Raw genomic sequence first — 18,799 nt, 5'->3', positions numbered from 1 at the left:
CTAAAATAAAATTTATAATAAGTAAGCATTTGAAAATTTCTGCCATATACTAATATAATTTTTATATTTTTTACATCCATTTCCATTTACTGTTCTTTATTCAATTTTCATTTCATTTTTTCATAATGAAATATTTATTGCATCATTTATCACATCTATTAATTTTTCTCTCTCACATCTTTTATCCCATCTCATGCATCTCAAAATTGACAAGTAGGTTTAACTTTTTCCAATTAATATTTCAGGGTTCAGAATGATCATTTATTTACAATATGACTGTTGATGAAAGTGCATCACGAGAGGTGCGAGCAGAGAGAGAGAGAAAAAGACAGAGAATCTTTTATGGTTGATGAACAATGCAAGAAGAAAGACAAATTATTCAATTCTAGGGTTTGAACTAGTCACCCCTCCATGCAACTTTCGTGACCAACATGCTTGTGTCATCAACACACATGTACATAAAAAAAGAAATCCTTATATCAAACAAAAAGCAAATAAATAACCATATTCATTGGCCCCACACCCAATGCAATGCATGAACCTCATAATTTAATAACAAATATAACACAAAGAGCATCTAGTCAATAATCTTTAGCATTTTTATTTGCTTAATTCAAACTTTGACCTAATTAAACTATGTATAGTTCTTATCTATGAACTACACATTAATATACTAAACTTTATCATCAACAAACTAGAAAACTAAATGTCACCTAATTAAGTCTTCACTTCACACTTCACATAAGTTGTTGCATTTTTTTTTTCTTACACAAATATCCCATTGGTTATACATTGTATGAATAAAATAACTAGTTAGCTAACACACACTTTGATTTGGTCAATGTGGCTTAATGTCAGCATAGCTAAAATCAACCCACTCTGGAGCAAAAGTTTCACCAACTCTCTCATAATGGCAGTTAGAAAAATCATAGGGAAATCCAAAGCCAAAATCCATCAACATTTCCATAGATTCATCAATAACATGTTGTTGTTGATGTTGTTCTTGTTGTTGAGGCTGTGACACAACACACTTGTTGTAATTCACTGCAATTGAAGATGAATCCGAAATGCTGCTTGAACCTTCTTGAGACAGTGAAACCATGTGACTGTTACTGTTACTTTCATTGGTGTTGTTTTTGAACCTTGAACTTGCACCAATTTGTGAGATACCATGCATCAACCCATGATGCTTTGTTTGGTCAAAACTAATGATGTTTTTTTGATTAATGGTGAATGCATTGCTATCATTTGTTTCTAAGATCGGTAGCACCAAGGGTAGCTGATTTAGTGAAGCATTGAAAGGTGAATTTTTTTGGTTGGTTGGTAATGGGGTTGAAGTTGAAAGAAGAGTGTCATTTTCAGTCAATGTTTTGAGACTAACTTTTCCTGCCACCATTATCTTCTTCTTCAGTTTCGTGTTCCAGTAGTTTTTCACATCATTGTCGGTTCTGCCAGGAAGCTTAGAGGCTATGGCAGACCATCTGAACAAGCAAGAATACAAGTTTTATCAGTATATATATATATATATATATATATATATATATATATATATATATATATATATATATATATATATATATATATATATATATATATATATATATATATTATGTGTGGTGTAAACATGTGTTTCCTTTTCATATAGGTCTAACAATTAATTAGGCCACTATTGACTTTAAAATATATTGTTTTGATTTGTTAAAGATTTCATTAGAAAAATTATGAATGTATACAATGACTAATAACATTTGAATTTAAATCTTTTTTTTTTTTAATATTTCATCTTTACAAAGCAAACATATTGTATAAAAATTGATCGAAACTGTGTGGTCCCTGTCTATAGAAAAAATTATTCTAAAATGGGTTTCTCCGATACTAAAAAGTTATGAAATTTAAATTTAAAATGTTGTTTCAAAACTTTTTATCACTAAATAAAAATGAAACAATTATATGGAATTTGGTCGAAACCGTGTGATGGGATCGCAAATTATACAATAATTTGTGCTGAAAAAGATTTTTCTTATTCGTAATTATATCATACTAATTATCGTCATTAAAATTTAAATATAAAATATTATTCAAACTATTAAAAAAAAAAAACTATAACGTGTATGTATGTGTTATATGTAAATTAAACGAAACCGCGTGACATGAATTTTTCCAACACATAATTATAATAAACTCACGGTTTATAATTTTGTTTGGTTATAATATAAAGCTTAAATCTACAACACTGTCTTGAAACTTTTCATCATTAATTAATAAAAAAAAATGTCATGTTATATAAAAATTGGTCCGTACCACATGATGTGGTCCAAGCTAATATATTTTTGTAAAATGAAAATTTTATTATAATTGTAAGTTAATAATAGTGAATAGAAACATAATCATATAAGCATTGGCTAAATTACAATTAGAATAATCTCTTATGGATGTATTTAATTATATATCTGTTGTTGATTATTTTTTTAATGGATGGTGAATATTATAGTGTGAAATTGAAATAATTTGAAAATAATAAAACTTGCCTGCTTCCCATCTGGCCATAGAGATTGCAAATGATGTTGTCTTCTTCTTCAGTGAAGCCTCCATGTTTGATGTCTGGTCTCAGATAATTCAGCCACCGTAGACGGCAACTCTTCCCACACCGTCTAAGGCCTGCATATTAAATAATAATAATTATAATAATAAAGAAAAAATAAAGTTTATAAATATAATGAAAATGAATTAAAATAATTAAAAAAAAAGTTACAAATGGAGAGATTAATTATTAAGAGTATAATATAACAGTAGAAACTCCCATTCCTTGTTTCATGCCTTGTAAACTGCAGAAGCTATTTATGATTTTGACCAAAAGGATTCAAAAGAAATAATGTTATATGGGGAAAAACTGTGTCTACTAGTGGACTTGGAAATTGAACAAACACTGAGAAAACTGAGAAAACAGTTGCATTTGTCAATGTATTTGTAACTCAAAATTCATATAGTGAGATGAGTTTCTATACAATTATGGTTCTTTAAACATGCAGTTTGCGAATTCGATGCTTAAGAAAAAAACAAACTTTTGATAAACAAAACGAAACTGGAATTCAAGTTAAAAAAATGCATCATAACACAAAACTCCATGTCGAAACAAAACAAAGTGAATGGATAATCAGAAAAGATCTCGAGAAAAGTTTGATTTGTTCTTGAATTGGAGAGAAAAAGCAAGGAGCAAAAAGGATGAACAAGAAAGTGTTTGAAAAAAATGTGAAAATGGTGTTGGGAGAGAAGAGAGAAAAACCAGCTTTTTTGGGCAATGCAATCCAATTTCCACCAGTTCCATGAGACTCCACATAGGCTTTGAGTGTTGCATCTTCTTCAGGGGACCATGGTCCTCTTTTGACATTGGCTTTGTCACAGCAAGGGGCTCTTCCCATGGCCACAACACTGTCTCACAGAAACTCCAATGATCACAGAAAGAACAAAACTGTGAGACTTTGAGAGTCTTTGTTTTCTGGTGAAGGTGTTATAAAGTTGGTGTCATCTGAGGCAGGGGGGACCCAGCCAGCTACTAGACAAAACATTGTATTAAGTTGTAATAATTAATACGATAAGATGAGACCATATTTTGAGACTGTTACAAGTTTGTACAAACCCAATCTGGGTTCAAATTCTAGGCCTGTTTGGTGTTGCTTCAAAAATGGGTGTTTCTCCACTATTCTTCTTTATACGTTTTTTTCTTTTTCTTGTTCTAACTGTTACTCTCTTAGCAATATATAACTGTTAAGATGTTTTTAAAATTTGTATTTTGTTATATAATTTATAATTCAAAAATATAAACAAAGAGAGCAAAATGTTCACTGTCTCATCGTATATGAAATTAAAGTTTAATTAGTAATTTAGTTTTTATATTTAGGTTTTTGATTTATATATATATATATATATATAGTTTTTTAAATAAAATATTTGTTATAATTGATTTTAACGTCATTTGAAAGATGTTATTATCAAAATTTGAACTTTCTTTATTTTGGGATTTCTCTTATTTGACATGTGAGACATTTTGTTAGAAAATGATTACTCAAATAATACTATTAATAATAAAAATATGAAAATAATATAATAATAATAATTAGAGCGATAATAATATTGAAACATATATATAAATAATGAATATTAATCAGAAATCAACAATTATAATAATAATAACAAATAAAAAATAAAAGGTACGGAGTAGAAATATCTTAGGTTGAGGCACGCCTCTCCTGGGCTAAACAAATACACAATCATATGTGTTTCAAATCATATATGTTTCTCTCCCAAGATACAACAAGCCGTCAGATTGATCCAATGCAGTGAAAGATCTCCAAACCTTATGAACACCACTGTCTTAAAGATAATATAAAAAAGAAAAGAAGAAAACTTTTTAGAGAACTCTGTTGTTGTATTCTTCCCCATGCACCTAGGTGGTATTTATAGGTAGCAAAAGGAGACAAAGGAGTAAATAGTAATAAAAATATAACCGTTAGCTATAAAAACCATTAACCCGTAAATTAAAGGTCTATAAAAACATGGGTAACAGTAAGTTTTTTTATTTTAATTATTTATTTTTTAAATTATAATAAAAAATTTCCAACACATTTCATATTTTGGCACGTGCCACTTTTCAAAAAGAGTTACTATTAATTTAATGAAAAATATCATATTAACTCTATTTTAAAAATATTATGACTCAATTGAGTAAAAAAAATATAGAAACCAAAGTGAATCATAAACCCTTAATCTAACTAAATTACTAATTAAGCCTATAACTAAATAGTATATAAGTTAAAGTAATGTTTATTTTACGAGTCAGGTTTGTGCAAACATTTAAGAGGATGACTCAAACTTAAATTCACTTATCCAAATGTAATATTCTAGCAAAGTGTGTTGGACATATTATACCACTTGCTATTGTACTAATATTAAATATCTAGTTTCAGCATAATGAGATGAATTAGAAATCCCATATCCTAAGTTGACATATGCATGAAAACAAAAATTCAAATTAATAATTGTTCTTACTGGGTTGGATACTATGTATCTGTAAAACACTTAGTAAGATCCTAGGAGTATCATTGTGAGACAGGTCGGTTTGGATAGAGGAAGATACAACTACAAAAGACTCTCTGATGCTTAAGTAGGTATGAGAGATAAGGATTTTTTTTGAATGTAAAGAAAGTATGAGAAAAGCTTAAGTGAGTTGTACTTCTTGATTGAGCTCTTTATAAAGGGCTTGCATAATAGAGACATTGTGTGATGTTTTTGAGGTGTAATGACGAATAATAATCCCATAAATGATAGACCTCAACAACTATATCATATAAAGACATGTTACAAGTAAAACCACGAATTCACTTTGATGTTTACTAGGTCGTCTTGATGGCTGACTTCTGCTTCTTGGGGTTGGCTGTTGATCTCTAATTGTCCTTAGCGGGTTGCTTTCACTTGTCGAGGAGTGGTACATCTCAACTATGGGTGTTTGTTCACGGGAATGGATTGGTCGTAACAAATTTTCCCTTTCCAAATTGTCCAATTTGGAGTGCAATGCTTGAAGATCAACATGATGTTGTTGACGCAACTATTGAGTTTGAGTTTTAGTCTGAGTTTTTAGCAGAGCCTCAGTCTATTCTCACATAGCTTGTAGGTATGTCTGGTGTTTCCTCCTAAGTTGCTCGTTTTGGTAGTAGCATTTGAATTTGGTTTTGGATGGTGTTCATAGGGTTGGGATCCATTCTTTTGTGTTGTCTGAGATTTTTCAATTTAGTTGTAGGCATGAATGATTGAGGCTGAGGATAACTTTACCAGGATCCCATGGTGGAAGTCAAATGTTATTGTCAGGTTGGAGACTAGGTATCTGTAAGACACATGATAAGATCTTAGGAGTATATTTATGAGGCAGATTAGTCTGAAATGGGGAATATTTACCTGCAAAAAACTCTTTAATGCGTAAATAAGTATGAAAGTTAGGGATTTTTTTTAGTGTAAGAGAAATGATGAGAAAAGTTTAGCTGAGTTATATTTCTTAGTCGAACTCTTTCAAAAGAGCTTACACAGTAGGATTATGGTGTGAGGTATCTAAAATGTAATGATGAATAATCACTCCATAAATAAAAATATCTTATAAGTAAATCGCCGAACTTTAAAGAGTCATTACAACTTCTTTAGTAACCAAATACATGTATAATAGTGACAACCAACATTGGAAAATATGTTTTAATATAATTTTCATTTGAAAATTTGCAAATTTTTTTATATAAATGTATAATAGTTTTCATTTTTCAAGTTGTGATAACCATGATTTTTTATATATATGTACTATGACCATGATCAAATTTTAAATTTAATTTTAATAGAATTTTTCTACAGACTTTAATATTTAGTATACTATATTAAAGATTTAATAAGTGTTACACACCTTTCCAACACACTCTAAAAAAATGTAAGAAATATAATTAAAAAATATTTCCGATAAACAACATTTTCAGAAAATTAATAAAAAATTAAAGAATTTTCTCAACTTCAAATTACTAGAAATAAAAAAATGTATCCCATATTAAACATACTGTAGAAGAATACATATTTTACCAAATAAAAAATTTTAAGATTTGAATAACAGGTCTTTATTTTCCTTTCAAAATCGGTCAGAAAAAAGAAGCCAGGGAGTTCCCTTCTCACACTCTCATCTCTCACTCAAAACACTGCGAGTTCCCTTCTCTCACACCGTCGTGAATTCCCTTTTTCCGGCAGAGCTCTCGTCGCCGGCGGCGATACCCTTGTCGCTGTCATTGAAACCAATCTCCTGGCGCCGGCGAAACCCTATTGTGGCCGACGAAGCCCTATTGTCGTCCCCAACAAAGGCTCAGACAAAGCTCCCAATGAAACACTATTGTAAGGCCGCTCTGAAGCTTTCAATTCAGGTAACCCATTCCTAACCACTAAATAATGCTTCTTCATTGTTGTACAAACCACATAATGTCTCAAATTGAAGTTGATTTGGAATGTGGATTTGGGGCCATTGAAGTTGAGCTAGTGATTGGGAGGGAGGGGTGGTTTTGTTTGGAAGAAGGGGTTGGATTCTTCATGGCCAGCTGTATCTGAATCAGTTTGGCCATAAGCTGTTTATCGAGGCTGAGTAACATGAGATAAGTGAGTTTTCTGATGAAGCAGATTACTCTTCTTTTGGCGAATGATGGCAGTTGGACAAACTTAAAGAAGAGAAGGGACGAGGAGGAGGAGGCAGAGGATAGAGATGACTTGTACAATTTTTTTTTCTTCAAAACAAGCTAATGGAAGAATGAATTTGTCCGAAGAATGCGTTTTCAGAAATCTCTTTACAATTATTTTTTCTCTCAAGATTAACTTATCAATGCCTCACACTGTGAAGGACAAATTTAGTGATTTCCTCTGAGTTTAACCAACTACCAAGCATGTTTTTTTTTTCAAAGCTAAGGTTTCATGTTGGTGTTGGATGAAGGTTTATCCAGGCATCGTGTAAATTTTAGTATGTTAAGGCAATCTAACGCTTCACAACTTTGATTGTTTGGATAATCTGTTTAGTAGTTATCTTTAGTACCTTGACAAAAAAGTCACATGACATGCACGATGAAAACCCAATTTTTAGTAACTACTAATAAATGAAAAGAGAGTGGGAACACGATCCTTAAACAACATTTGTCCTGCCTTTTTTGCAATTTTTCTAGTTAAACTTTTACCTTTTTACTGTTTGTACCTGTGAATGTGATTACTCTTGAACTGGTGTTTTGCTTTGTTGGCTACAGATGTTGAATCATGTGAGTAATAATAACAATAGCTGCACATGGCTGTTGTTCGTAGTGAGGCACTACTCTAGAATTCAACCCCCAAGGCCTGTTTCTGTTGAACCGGTAATCAGGGTATCTAACAATATTGCTCGCCTGGATGCTCCTAAAGAAGGTCCAAAACCCAGACAGTTGTTATCATTGCCTCCTTTTCCTGGCCACCCTTTGCCTGCCAAGAGCTCAAATAGTGGTCCTGGACAGCGTGATTATGTTACTGCTGTCAATTGGATTAAGTATTACTTCAAGGGTACATGGGGTTCTGTCATTGAATCCCATTTCAGAGAGGGTCTTGTAAGTGTCTACTACTTTATTGTATTTACACTTTATTTTAGCTGCTGCAATGTTGTTAAATAGGTGCTATAATGCTATCGCATAGTGAAATTTCTTGACTCCAAATTGCAACTCCTTTTGCGTTGATTATCATTGTTATAGTTGCAGCATGCGGTTTGCTTCGTCTTGTCATGTCTGATAATTCTTCTGCCAATTGAACTTTTGAGTTAATGCAATCCCAATTTTTATTTGCGGACGGCTTATTTTTATATACACACAGAATTGATATATCATATATTTCAACTGTCATGTGACTTCCGCTATATGATATAGCTTATTATTGGACTTCCTCTATTTTCTGCAACCCAAAATTGATAACATTAATGAGATGCCTAATCTATTATATACTTGTCGTCATTGCCTTAAATTGGTTGTACAATCTTTGTTGGGACCTTTTTCTGGAAGAATTGGTGAGAGGTTGAGTCTCCATATCCTTGAGGGAACATTGAAGTTACATCATACGGTAAGAATTACCATTAAGAGCCAAATCTGTAAGGGTTAGCATGTGATAACATTGTAGGTTCAATTCTTTACGCAGATACCTACCCACCCGTCTTCCACAAACAGAACTTGGTGCTTTCACCTTCAATAAAAGAAACAAAAAAGTAGGAATAAATAATATAACCAGTGCTCTATAAGCTAACCAAGATTATGACTTACAAGCTAAAAATTAGAAAAATCTTGTGCCAGTCAAACTCGGTGAGATAAGCAAGTTGGTCTACTTGAGACAGTTCTGAAGATAAGAATCTAAAAGAGAGAAGTTCTCCACTTCTCACAAGCACATAAGGCTTTTGCATATAAATGACTTTTCTTTCCAAAGTACAAGTCTTTACAAAATAGTCTAAGGAATTCCTTGCATAGGAGGCACGAGGGAAGAGAAGGAGGCCAAATACTCCTTCTCTTATACATGTAACCAAATGCAAGGTTACTAAGAAGTCTTATCTTGTTTCCTTGCAAACTTCATACCCAAACAAAGGTTTTATTTCATGATAACTATTGCCTATTTTCTTTAAAAGTTTCCTAACTTAGTAGAACTTTTACTCTTGCCTCCCTCTTTTAATCTTCATCCATAGTTTGAAAGTAATTCCTTCCTATTTATGATGACATCAACTATTACACTTGAAGGGATATTCTTGCAAAACTCTATTTACTTTGCAAATTTAAACAACTAACAAGATATTAGCATCTACATTTCTGTATTAAATATTATTTAGTTTATGTTTAATGGTCAGATATAAAATAATAGATAAGTGTACTTACGGGCCTTGTTGCTAATTTCATATTCTAGGTGCAAATGGAGGGCGTAGTTGGTGCTGACTCTTACACTCAGAAAGAAACTCTGATGAAACCCATGCGAAAGGTATTCATGTCTATATCTATCCTGTTAATTCACTATTTTCTATGAAAAAACCACTGGGTAATTTCCTCTTTGTCTCTGTATCAGTTTTTCAACAACAGATTTTAGTCAATTGCTTTAGATTTGTTTTAGGTTTAATAATACTACAACTGTACAGCTTAAATGCAGATTAGACCTAATGAAGTGATGGAACATGGTGCCAGAGTTCACGTTCCTGTTTCAATTGCTGAGACTAGGATTTCCAAAAGATATGATGCTATTCCTTGTGGAACACTATATCCAAATGCTGACGAAATTAAGTATCTGCAAAGGCTTGTGATTTACAAGGTATACCCTTTCGTTCAATATCAAATTTATTTTATTTCTTACAGTTTTTTGTTGCTATTCTTATTATTCAATTCCATTAAAATAAATTTTATTTATTGCGTAATCAAATGTTTTACTTTCAGGACTCGGCTATTATTGTGCTTAATAAACCTCCAAAGTTGCCGGTTAAGGTTCAAATTTCTATTCTTTCACATTTACAGTAATTCACTTTGAGTTTATTATGTGATTTTAATTTCCTGCTTATACTTTGTTAGGGGAGTTTACCAGTTCATAATAGCATGGACGCATTGGCAGCTGCTGCACTGTCCTATGATTATGATGAGGGCCCTAAACTAGTAAACTACTTTAACTCTTGTTCATCATTACAGTGGAACGATTTGGCATATACTTCATCATCTAACAAATGGATATTTATTCATTTATTCATTCACCAATGTAAAGCTTTTAAAATTTGAAGATTTTTGCTTAATGTTTCTTAACTAACCTGAATTCCTGATTGTTTTCTTCATAATATGTCAAATGGTGTAGTCAATTTTCAGCTCTTCTACTCTATTAATCTGTTTTGGATTGTGAAGTTGTTCATTACAAATGGTTGATTCATATTAAAAATACAAGATAATATAATTATTTTGTTGGCCTTTTCAGGTTCACCGTCTTGACAGAGAGACCAGTGGCATCCTTTTACTGGGTAGAACTAAAGATAGTGCATCTCATCTCCAATGGTTGTTCACTAACATCAACAATGCCAAATCTTCTTGTAAGGTGCCTTACATACAAGAAATAATGAATCCTATTTTCTGTACGTCTTGTTTAGTTGGTGAATCTTTGAAAACACTTTGAACAACTGATTGATATTTTCATTTGAATTTTAACATTAATTGGCTATTTTAGGCTTGGAATGATGCATGTGAAGCTACGTATCAGAGGTATTGGGCATTGGTCATAGGGACTCCCAAGGAGAAGGAAGGCGTCATCCATGCTCCTCTTTCTAAGGTTTATGATCTCTTTCATTTTTATTCTCTTCTCTATAATGCATTCAGTGATAACATGTTTTAGGTGGCTGCTACCTTCTAATGTGTTGATTGTATGCCTTCTTATTCCAGGTGCTTCTAAATGATGGGAAGACTGAGAGGATAATACTAGCTCACCATTCAAGTGTAGAACCACGCCAAGAGGCTGTAACTGAGTATCGGGTGCTTGGTCCTAAGATAAATGGATGCTCGTGGGTGGAGCTACGTCCTCTTACTTACAGGAAGCATCAGGTATATTGGTATCAATTTCTACTCTCTCTCTCTCTGTCTCTGTGTTTACTGCATGATGGATTCTGTATTGTAAAAATGTGGTACGTTTAAGGTATCAGTTAATTTTTGAAATAATTCCCTGTTTTAATATATTTCTGTCTTGCCAAGTAACGTTTTAGCTAGAGAGTTCATGTGATTTCTGTTCCCATTTTCCAGTTGCGTGTCCATTGCGCTGAAGCACTTGGCACACCAATAGTGGGTGACTACAAGTATGGCTGGTTTGTGCACAGCCGATGGAAACAAATGCCGCGAATCGATATCGAGCCAACAACTGGAAAACCATACAAGTTGCGTAGGCCAGAAGGCCTTGATGTTCAGAAGGGAAGTGTTTTATCGAAGGTTCCTCTATTGCATCTTCACTGCAGAGAACTTGTGCTCCCCAACATCGCCAAGTTTCTACAAGTTTTGAACAATAGTTCAGAAGAACTACACGGTTCACTTAGCCAGCAGCCTGATGTTCTTCGATTTGTGGCAACAATGCCATCCCATATGAGAATTAGTTGGAATCTTATGTCCTCGTATTTAGTCTGAACTTAATTGCATGATGCATTTTGTTAATTAACTTAAGGGAAAATAAATAGTGTTCACTAGTATTTAATAGTTTAGGCATAGGTTGGAGTCCAAGTACATTGAAGTAACATACTGAAACTTCTCTGATTTGTCGATGTTCTCTTTTTGATGAGTTGAATATATCTGCTTCAGTGTACTCATGTTTTTAATTTGTTCATATTCTGGAGACTTTTATAACGAATGCCGAGTTATATACTTCGTATTAAATAAGAAGAGTTACATACATATATACTCTTTCAAAGTTTTTTTTTTTCTTTTTCTGATTTGAGACGATCCATTTCAGAATGAAAGGGGGTAGATGAAGAAGACTTAGAGTATTGAAAGAAATATTCAAATCATTGTCGTGTAATCATTACCTATAGTGAGGTTCTTTTATAAAAGTTTTGGGCGTTTGAGTATCCTTGGCCTTGCTATTCTTACACCCTTGATTTCTAATCAGCTCTCAACTTTGTAATTGTTTTTGACAAAAGTACTCTTTGATAATACGTTTATGCTGTGTATGTCAAAATATGGAACGAAAATACATTCACAACATTTTAAAAAATATCAATCAAAATAACTACAAAAAATGTCTGTTATCTCATGAAAATGTATTTTTATTATTGGTCACCAGATCGTCTAAAAGCTTTCGTTCTATATTCCTATAAACTTTGTGGAATTGAACAATGAAAATGCATTTATGACAAATGAAGAAATGCATTTTTACTTTTATATCTCGACAAAACATTATTAAAATATATAATGACAATGTCTCTAAACTGCTTAAGAAAAAGTAGCTAATTGATTTTTTTATACTTAACGGTCTTATTGAAGAATCAAGACTTTGAATCTTAAATCTTAAACATTATGTCTTCGTTTAAAATTTGAAAAACACTGTTAGACGGCACATACTTCTCACGTAAGTTAACTTGTCTTCGGTCCACTCTGGCTGTCTGGTCCTCCAAAATCAGAATCTCCCGAAACCATGAAACGCAGCGTTTCTCACAGCAGCACCACCTCTTAATCGCACGAACCGCTCCTTTTCTTGTTGGACCGAACCGGAGACACAAACAACAACTACTTCATTTTGATTTAGGTAACACCCACTCACTGCGTCATATCATATTCCATAATTTTCCTATTAAAAAAATTCATATTCCATCATTTATTATTTTATTTCAATTGCATGATTTCAAATATTCACAAACTTGCGAGCTGTTACTGTAAACTTATAATACAAATAATAAGCCTTGTAAACATGGTTTTACTTGTAAGAATAAGAGCAACGTGACTTAAAGGTTTAGTACGAGGACATAAACATAGGGTTTAGGATTTTGGTTTTGTTGGAATTTGAATGTTGCAAGGTGCTATAGAGATTGTATTACAGTAGCAGTAGTGTTGTTGGATATCTGCAATTCCATTCAAGTTTGTATGTTCATATATATACGTAGTAAATTGGATTTGGATCCATTGTGCTATAAGTACGGATAGAAAAGTCATTTCCACCTAACAATGCAAAATCTTGTAATCTAAGACTCATCCAATTGGATCGGATTTTTAATATTCCATTAAGGAAACAAAGAACTCATCCTTAACTTCCTACCCTTCATCCTTACTTAGGCTTCCATTCCAATTCAAGCATCACTAATCTGCACGATAAAGCAAAAAGCACTAGTGAGGCAAGAGAAGAGGCAGAATAAAAGGAAATTCAAGAAAGCTACTTTTAATTTTTTTAATCTTTTTGGTATTTGATTTATTTGAAAGGGTTTGTTAATGTTGATTGATTGTTAAATTCATTTGATCCCAAAGGGTTTGGTTGGATAATAATATATCCAAATGAAGGATCAAGTTTTCTGGTTGGGTCCAGTGTTATCCGTAGCCTTCACTCACAAATTTGCTGAGCAAGTGGGTATATAATGAAGAGGTTCTCTGCCTGCTGCTTCACAAGCAGAATCTCTAAGTTTCACTCTCACAGGAAGCATAACCAATCTCAATCTCAGGTATCCTACAACTGAGGGTAGTTTTTTTCTGTGTCAAAACTTAAAATCTTTCACATTGTCTTTGCTTAATGATTCTTGTTTCTTTAATTATGAATTGTTTATGCCTGTGGTATTTCTGCTTCAGCACCCATTGATTAGTTAGCTTATTCCTTTTATTAACGAAGGTTATCCTGCATTAACCACATTGCCTAATTTGGTAGCTTCACAAGGGATGGAGTCTGAGATCATGCCTCTCAGATGTCCATTACAAGCTTCATTGCCGAATTTAGCTTCTTCTCGTGTTGGATTCAATCAATGTGTAAAACTATACAAACTATAATTGTTAGATACATGTAAGTTGCAGGCTTACAAGGACTATTGTTGCAACCAATTAAATACAACCTAGTATAAGAAAGTGGAAGTATATGAAACATTCTTAAGTTTTGTTATGGCAAAATAAAACAAAACATAATTAGCCAGCAGATAAAACAATACACACAGTTCAAAAGTTATGGAAGGTCACATTTGAGACTTAGGAGAGTTCTTTCCAATATGCTAAACATATAAAACCTGTATAAATCATGCACAGAGTTCTTTCTTGGCTGTTTTCTCTGATATTGTTTTCTTTGACAGATCATGGCAGGAAACATGTCTGATCCAAGTGGGAGCAAGGGTGCAAATATTTTACTTAATCATGACTTTTCCAGAGGGCTGAACTCTTGGCATCTCAATTCCTGCACTGGCTATGTAATTTCAGCTGAATCGGGTGCTCAAGGAGGAATTCCGAGGGAGTTGGGTGCTAATTATGCTGTTATCACTGACAGAAAGGAATGCTGGCAAGGCCTTGAGCAAGACATCACAGAAAGAATTTCCACTGGTTACACTTACACAGTTTTGGCTTGTGTGGGAGTATCCAATCTTTCTCAGGGACCTAGTGATGTTCTAGCTACTTTGAAACTCGAATATCATGATTCGGCTACTAGTTACTTGTTCATTGGAAGGTATGAATTTTTGTGATTTCATTGTATGTTCTTCCTTGTATTAAAGAAATTCTGGAAAACTCCCTTACGTTACCATGATTTTCTGCAGAACTTCTGTTAATAAGGATAGTTGGGAGAAGTTGGAAGGGAAATTCTCATTATCAACTATGCCTGATCGGGTTGTATTTTACTTGGAAGGACCTGCTCCTGGAGTTGATCTGCTCATTCGATCAGTAGAAATAAACTGTTCCACTCCGAATAATAATGTAGGTTATGAAGTTATGAATTCATGGAAATGTTATTTCTCTGTGCAATTCTGCATATTGACATAGTCTAATACTCTGATAAATATCAAGCTCATGCTTGTGCATTGGTTATTACTTCTTCTATGATCAGATTGAAATTGCACTAAATATATGTCAGTGTAATAAGTCTTGTGGAATCTGCGTGTTTTTAACTTACTAAGTGTACCTTTTTCTTCTTATTTTAATAGATCACAACCACAGCATGTGTTTCAGCGGGAGATGACAACATCATCATCAACCCGCAATTTGATGATGGTCTGAATAACTGGTCTGGAAGAGGCTGCAAGATTGTGTTGCATGATTCCATGAATGATGGGAAAATTGTTCCAAAATCTGGGAAATTCTTTGCATCTGCAACAGAACGCACACAGAACTGGAATGGAATTCAGCAAGATATCACTGGACGCGTGCAGCGCAAGCTGGCCTATGAGGTCACTGCTTTAGTAAGAATTTTTGGAAACAATGTCTCTACTGCTGATGTACGTGCAACTTTGTGGGTCCAAGCACCAGATCTTAAAGAACAGTATATAGGCATTGCAAAGTTAGTATCTGTCTTATTTTTCTGTCACTGTATTTCACATAGAATCTGATGCATAACATGGCTGTTTATTATTCTTGAATTATAAACAAAACAGAAAGAAACTTGCTATAGTATGTTTTAGTGATATAATAACATTAGCATTGGGTTTGTTCTGAAGTTTTCTAAAGAAATTTGGTTTGTTCTGAAGTTTGCAGGCAACAGATAAAGATTGGGTTACTCTGCAGGGAAAATTCCTTCTAAATGGTTCTCCATCAAAAGTGGTCCTTTATTTAGAGGGACCCCCTCCAGGCACTGACATTCTTCTCAATAATTTGGTCTTAAAGCATGCAGCTAAAACACCTCCTTCAACCCCACCAGATGTAAAGGTTGTACATTTGCAGCATTCTTATTTTGTAAATTACTTTGATAACATTAATGCTAGTGTTTTCTGAACATTCTGCACAAGCATTGCTTTGATATCAACTTATATAATTTGGTTGTGCTTTCAATTCTATGTTCCAAGCACCTAAAAGTTGATTTTGCTTTGCAGAATGTTACTTTTGGGGTTAATATAATTCAAAACAGCAATCTAGCTGATGGCACCAATGGATGGTTTCCCCTTGGCAATTGCACTTTAAGTGTTAAAAGTGGTTCACCACATATAATTCCACCAATGGCAAGAGATTCTCTTGGTCCTCATGAACTCCTGAGTGGGAGGTACATCCTAGTAACTAATCGAACACAAACATGGATGGGTCCTGCCCAGATCATCACTGATAAAGTGAAACTCTTTTCGACTTATCAAGTGTCTGCTTGGGTCCGGATTGGCTCAGGATCATCAGGGCCACAGAATGTGAATGTTGCTCTTGGTGTTGACAACCAGTGGGTCAATGGAGGACAAACTGAGGTTTCTGATGACACGTGGCATGAAATTGGAGGGTCCTTTAGAATTGAAAAACAGCCATCAAAGGTTATGGTTTATGTCCAAGGTCCTGCTGCTGGTGTGGACTTGATGGTGGCTGGACTTCAAATTTTTCCTGTGGATAGACATGCAAGATTTAGATATTTAAAGATCCAAACAGATAAGGTGAGATCAAGTTTCCTTCCACATCTCACATTATTTGTCTCGTAGAGAATAACTTCATAAACATATGGAATAGTATTTTTAACCCAATTTAGTTAAATTTTTTTGACGTGTTAAATGCGTTTCAAGCTAACATTTGAGTTGTTTACATCGTTTTACATGTTCTCGCTCCAATATCGGCCTGAAACGCCGTTTAACAAGCCCAAAAAGATTAACATTATTAGGTTAAAAGTACTATATTCATTTATTTTTAAAGTCTGGAGACCAAAATGTATGTAAGTTATAGGCAGCGACAAATTTCAATTTCATATCCAAGTTTAGGAACTAAAAACATATCTAATATTTTTCATTATAAACAAAACAAAATTTTCAATTCTAGAAATAAATGTTATATGTATTTCAGACTGTAATACTTTATCATCACCTCAATTATCCTTTCTTCATTGATAAGACAAGTGATGCTCTGCATTATTTTTGTATGCATTTTAATTTATACTGACTTGGTGCACTGCAGATACGCAAACGTGATGTTGTACTGAAATTCTCTGGGCTGGACTCTGGCAGCTACGCTAACACCTCAGTGCAAGTTAGACAAACACAGAATGATTTCCCAATTGGAACATGCATCAGTAGATCAAACATTGACAATGAGGACTTTGTTGACTTCATGGTGAAGCATTTTAACTGGGCTGTGTTTGGAAACGAGTTAAAGTGGTATTGGACAGAGCCACAACAAGGGAACTTCAATTACAAGGATGCTGATGATCTGTTAAGCCTGTGTCAGAAGCACAATATACAAACTCGTGGCCATTGTATCTTCTGGGAAGTGGATGGAGTGGTTCAGCAGTGGATCAAATCACTGAACCAAAACGATTTGATGACGGCGATCCAGAACCGCCTAAACGGGCTTCTAACTCGTTACAAGGGCAAGTTCAGTCACTATGATGTCAACAATGAAATGCTGCATGGTTCATTCTTTCAAGATAGGCTAGGCAAGGATATAAGGGCTAACATGTTCAAAACTGCAAACCAACTAGACCCTTCTGCTACACTCTTTGTGAATGATTACCATGTGGAGGATGGATGTGACACAAGATCATGTCCTGATAAGTACATCCATCACATTCTTGATTTGCAAGAGCAAGGTGCCCCAGTTGGAGGAATTGGAATTCAAGGTCACATAGATAGTCCAATAGGGCCTATTGTGAGTTCTTCCCTTGACAAGTTGGGTATTCTTGGTCTCCCTATATGGTTCACTGAGCTTGATGTGTCTTCCATCAATGAATATGTGAGAGCAGATGATCTTGAAGTTATGCTGCGTGAAGCCATGGCTCATCCTGCAGTAGAAGGCATAATGCTGTGGGGTTTTTGGGAGCTGTTTATGAGTAGGGACAATGCACACTTGGTAAATGCAGAAGGTGACATCAATGAGGCAGGGAAAAGGTTCCTGGCTCTGAAACAAGAGTGGCTCTCTCACAGCCGTGGCCATGTTGATGAACAAGGCCAATACAACTTCAGAGGCTTTCATGGAACGTACAATGTGCAAGTTGTGACCCCATCAAAGAAAATTTCTAAGACATTTGTTCTTGACAAAGGTGACACGCCACTGGTGGTATCCGTTGATTTATAAGCATACTATGATGTTGGTGTCTTTTTTATATCCTTGGGTTGGATGAAGAATGTTGTTGGTTTATTGTTGTGGATTTCACAACTTCACAAAATCTCAACAAAAAGAATACTGTTTCGCCATTTTATATATATACTTGTAAGAAAGAAGTGAAAAATAAATGAAAATGATACTGGTTTGAACTAATAAACTGCATACAATCCTATTCCTGTGGCTCATTCTATTATTAGTTGCTTTTCATTTCAAACATTTTACATGTGAATTCGGGTTAGGGCATCTTCTTCTTGCACCTACATAATTTTAACCTACACCCCCACACACTTGAAAATTTCAATTTATAATCCACATGTTTGTATTTTTGTATTTCGGATAGTACATTCCAAAATACAAAATAAAAATACATTCTTAATCGTACAATTTTTATATTCCAAAATGCATAATTTAAAATATATTTTATATTTCGAATTGGGATTCTGGATGTATTCCTTATCTAGAATACAAAATTTGTAATCAGAATAGTGAGAATGGAAACAAATACAATTCATTACAATGGGTCTGAAACAAAAAAGCATAAAAGAAGAAGAGCACGAGAGAAGGGT

At 33.9% G+C, this 18,799-nt stretch overlaps 3 protein-coding genes across 5 annotated transcripts; 2 read left to right on the top strand and 1 right to left on the bottom strand.

Moving 5' to 3' along the window:
* Positions 1-527: 527 nt before the first annotated feature.
* On the bottom strand, positions 528-3,508 carry LOC114193705 (transcription factor RAX1-like). Its single transcript, XM_028083601.2, has 3 exons — positions 3,284-3,508; positions 2,529-2,658; positions 528-1,481 (listed from the first exon to the last, which is right to left on the bottom strand). Exons 1-3 carry the CDS (start codon positions 3,417-3,419, stop codon positions 839-841), a joined length of 909 nt encoding a protein of 302 aa, XP_027939402.1. The 5' UTR covers positions 3,420-3,508; the 3' UTR covers positions 528-838.
* A 3,147-nt stretch (positions 3,509-6,655) lies between these two features.
* Positions 6,656-11,862, top strand: LOC114193486 (Pseudouridine synthase family protein). The gene is made up of 10 exons (XM_028083312.2): positions 6,656-6,941; positions 7,803-8,132; positions 9,460-9,531; positions 9,697-9,855; positions 9,978-10,025; positions 10,110-10,190; positions 10,501-10,617; positions 10,747-10,848; positions 10,959-11,117; positions 11,313-11,862. The coding sequence occupies exons 1-10, from the start codon at positions 6,900-6,902 to the stop codon at positions 11,685-11,687; spliced, it is 1,485 nt and encodes a 494-aa protein (XP_027939113.1). The 5' UTR covers positions 6,656-6,899; the 3' UTR covers positions 11,688-11,862.
* A 739-nt stretch (positions 11,863-12,601) lies between these two features.
* Positions 12,602-18,390, top strand: LOC114194443 (endo-1,4-beta-xylanase 1-like). 3 transcript variants are annotated; one of them, XM_028084656.2, is made up of 8 exons: positions 12,602-12,801; positions 13,515-13,705; positions 14,318-14,685; positions 14,774-14,930; positions 15,158-15,510; positions 15,698-15,875; positions 16,040-16,576; positions 17,088-18,390. In XM_028084656.2, the coding sequence occupies exons 2-8, from the start codon at positions 13,622-13,624 to the stop codon at positions 18,201-18,203; spliced, it is 2,793 nt and encodes a 930-aa protein (XP_027940457.1). In that variant the 5' UTR covers positions 12,602-12,801; positions 13,515-13,621; the 3' UTR covers positions 18,204-18,390. The 3 variants fall into 3 exon arrangements, with proteins under 3 accessions (XP_027940457.1, XP_027940459.1, XP_085521957.1); XM_028084658.2 differs by lacking the exon at positions 13,515-13,705 and having other exon boundaries at positions 12,620-12,801; XM_085665831.1 differs by lacking the exon at positions 12,602-12,801 and having other exon boundaries at positions 13,098-13,705.
* The last annotated feature ends 409 nt before the right edge of the window (positions 18,391-18,799 follow it).

This window comes from Vigna unguiculata, chromosome 8 (genome assembly GCF_037176805.1).
Source record: "Vigna unguiculata cultivar grain cowpea cultivar isolate G323 ecotype 2 chromosome 8, ASM3717680v1, whole genome shotgun sequence".
NCBI lineage: Eukaryota > Viridiplantae > Streptophyta > Magnoliopsida > Fabales > Fabaceae > Vigna > Vigna unguiculata.
This window is presented reverse-complemented; position numbering and strand designations above follow the sequence as displayed.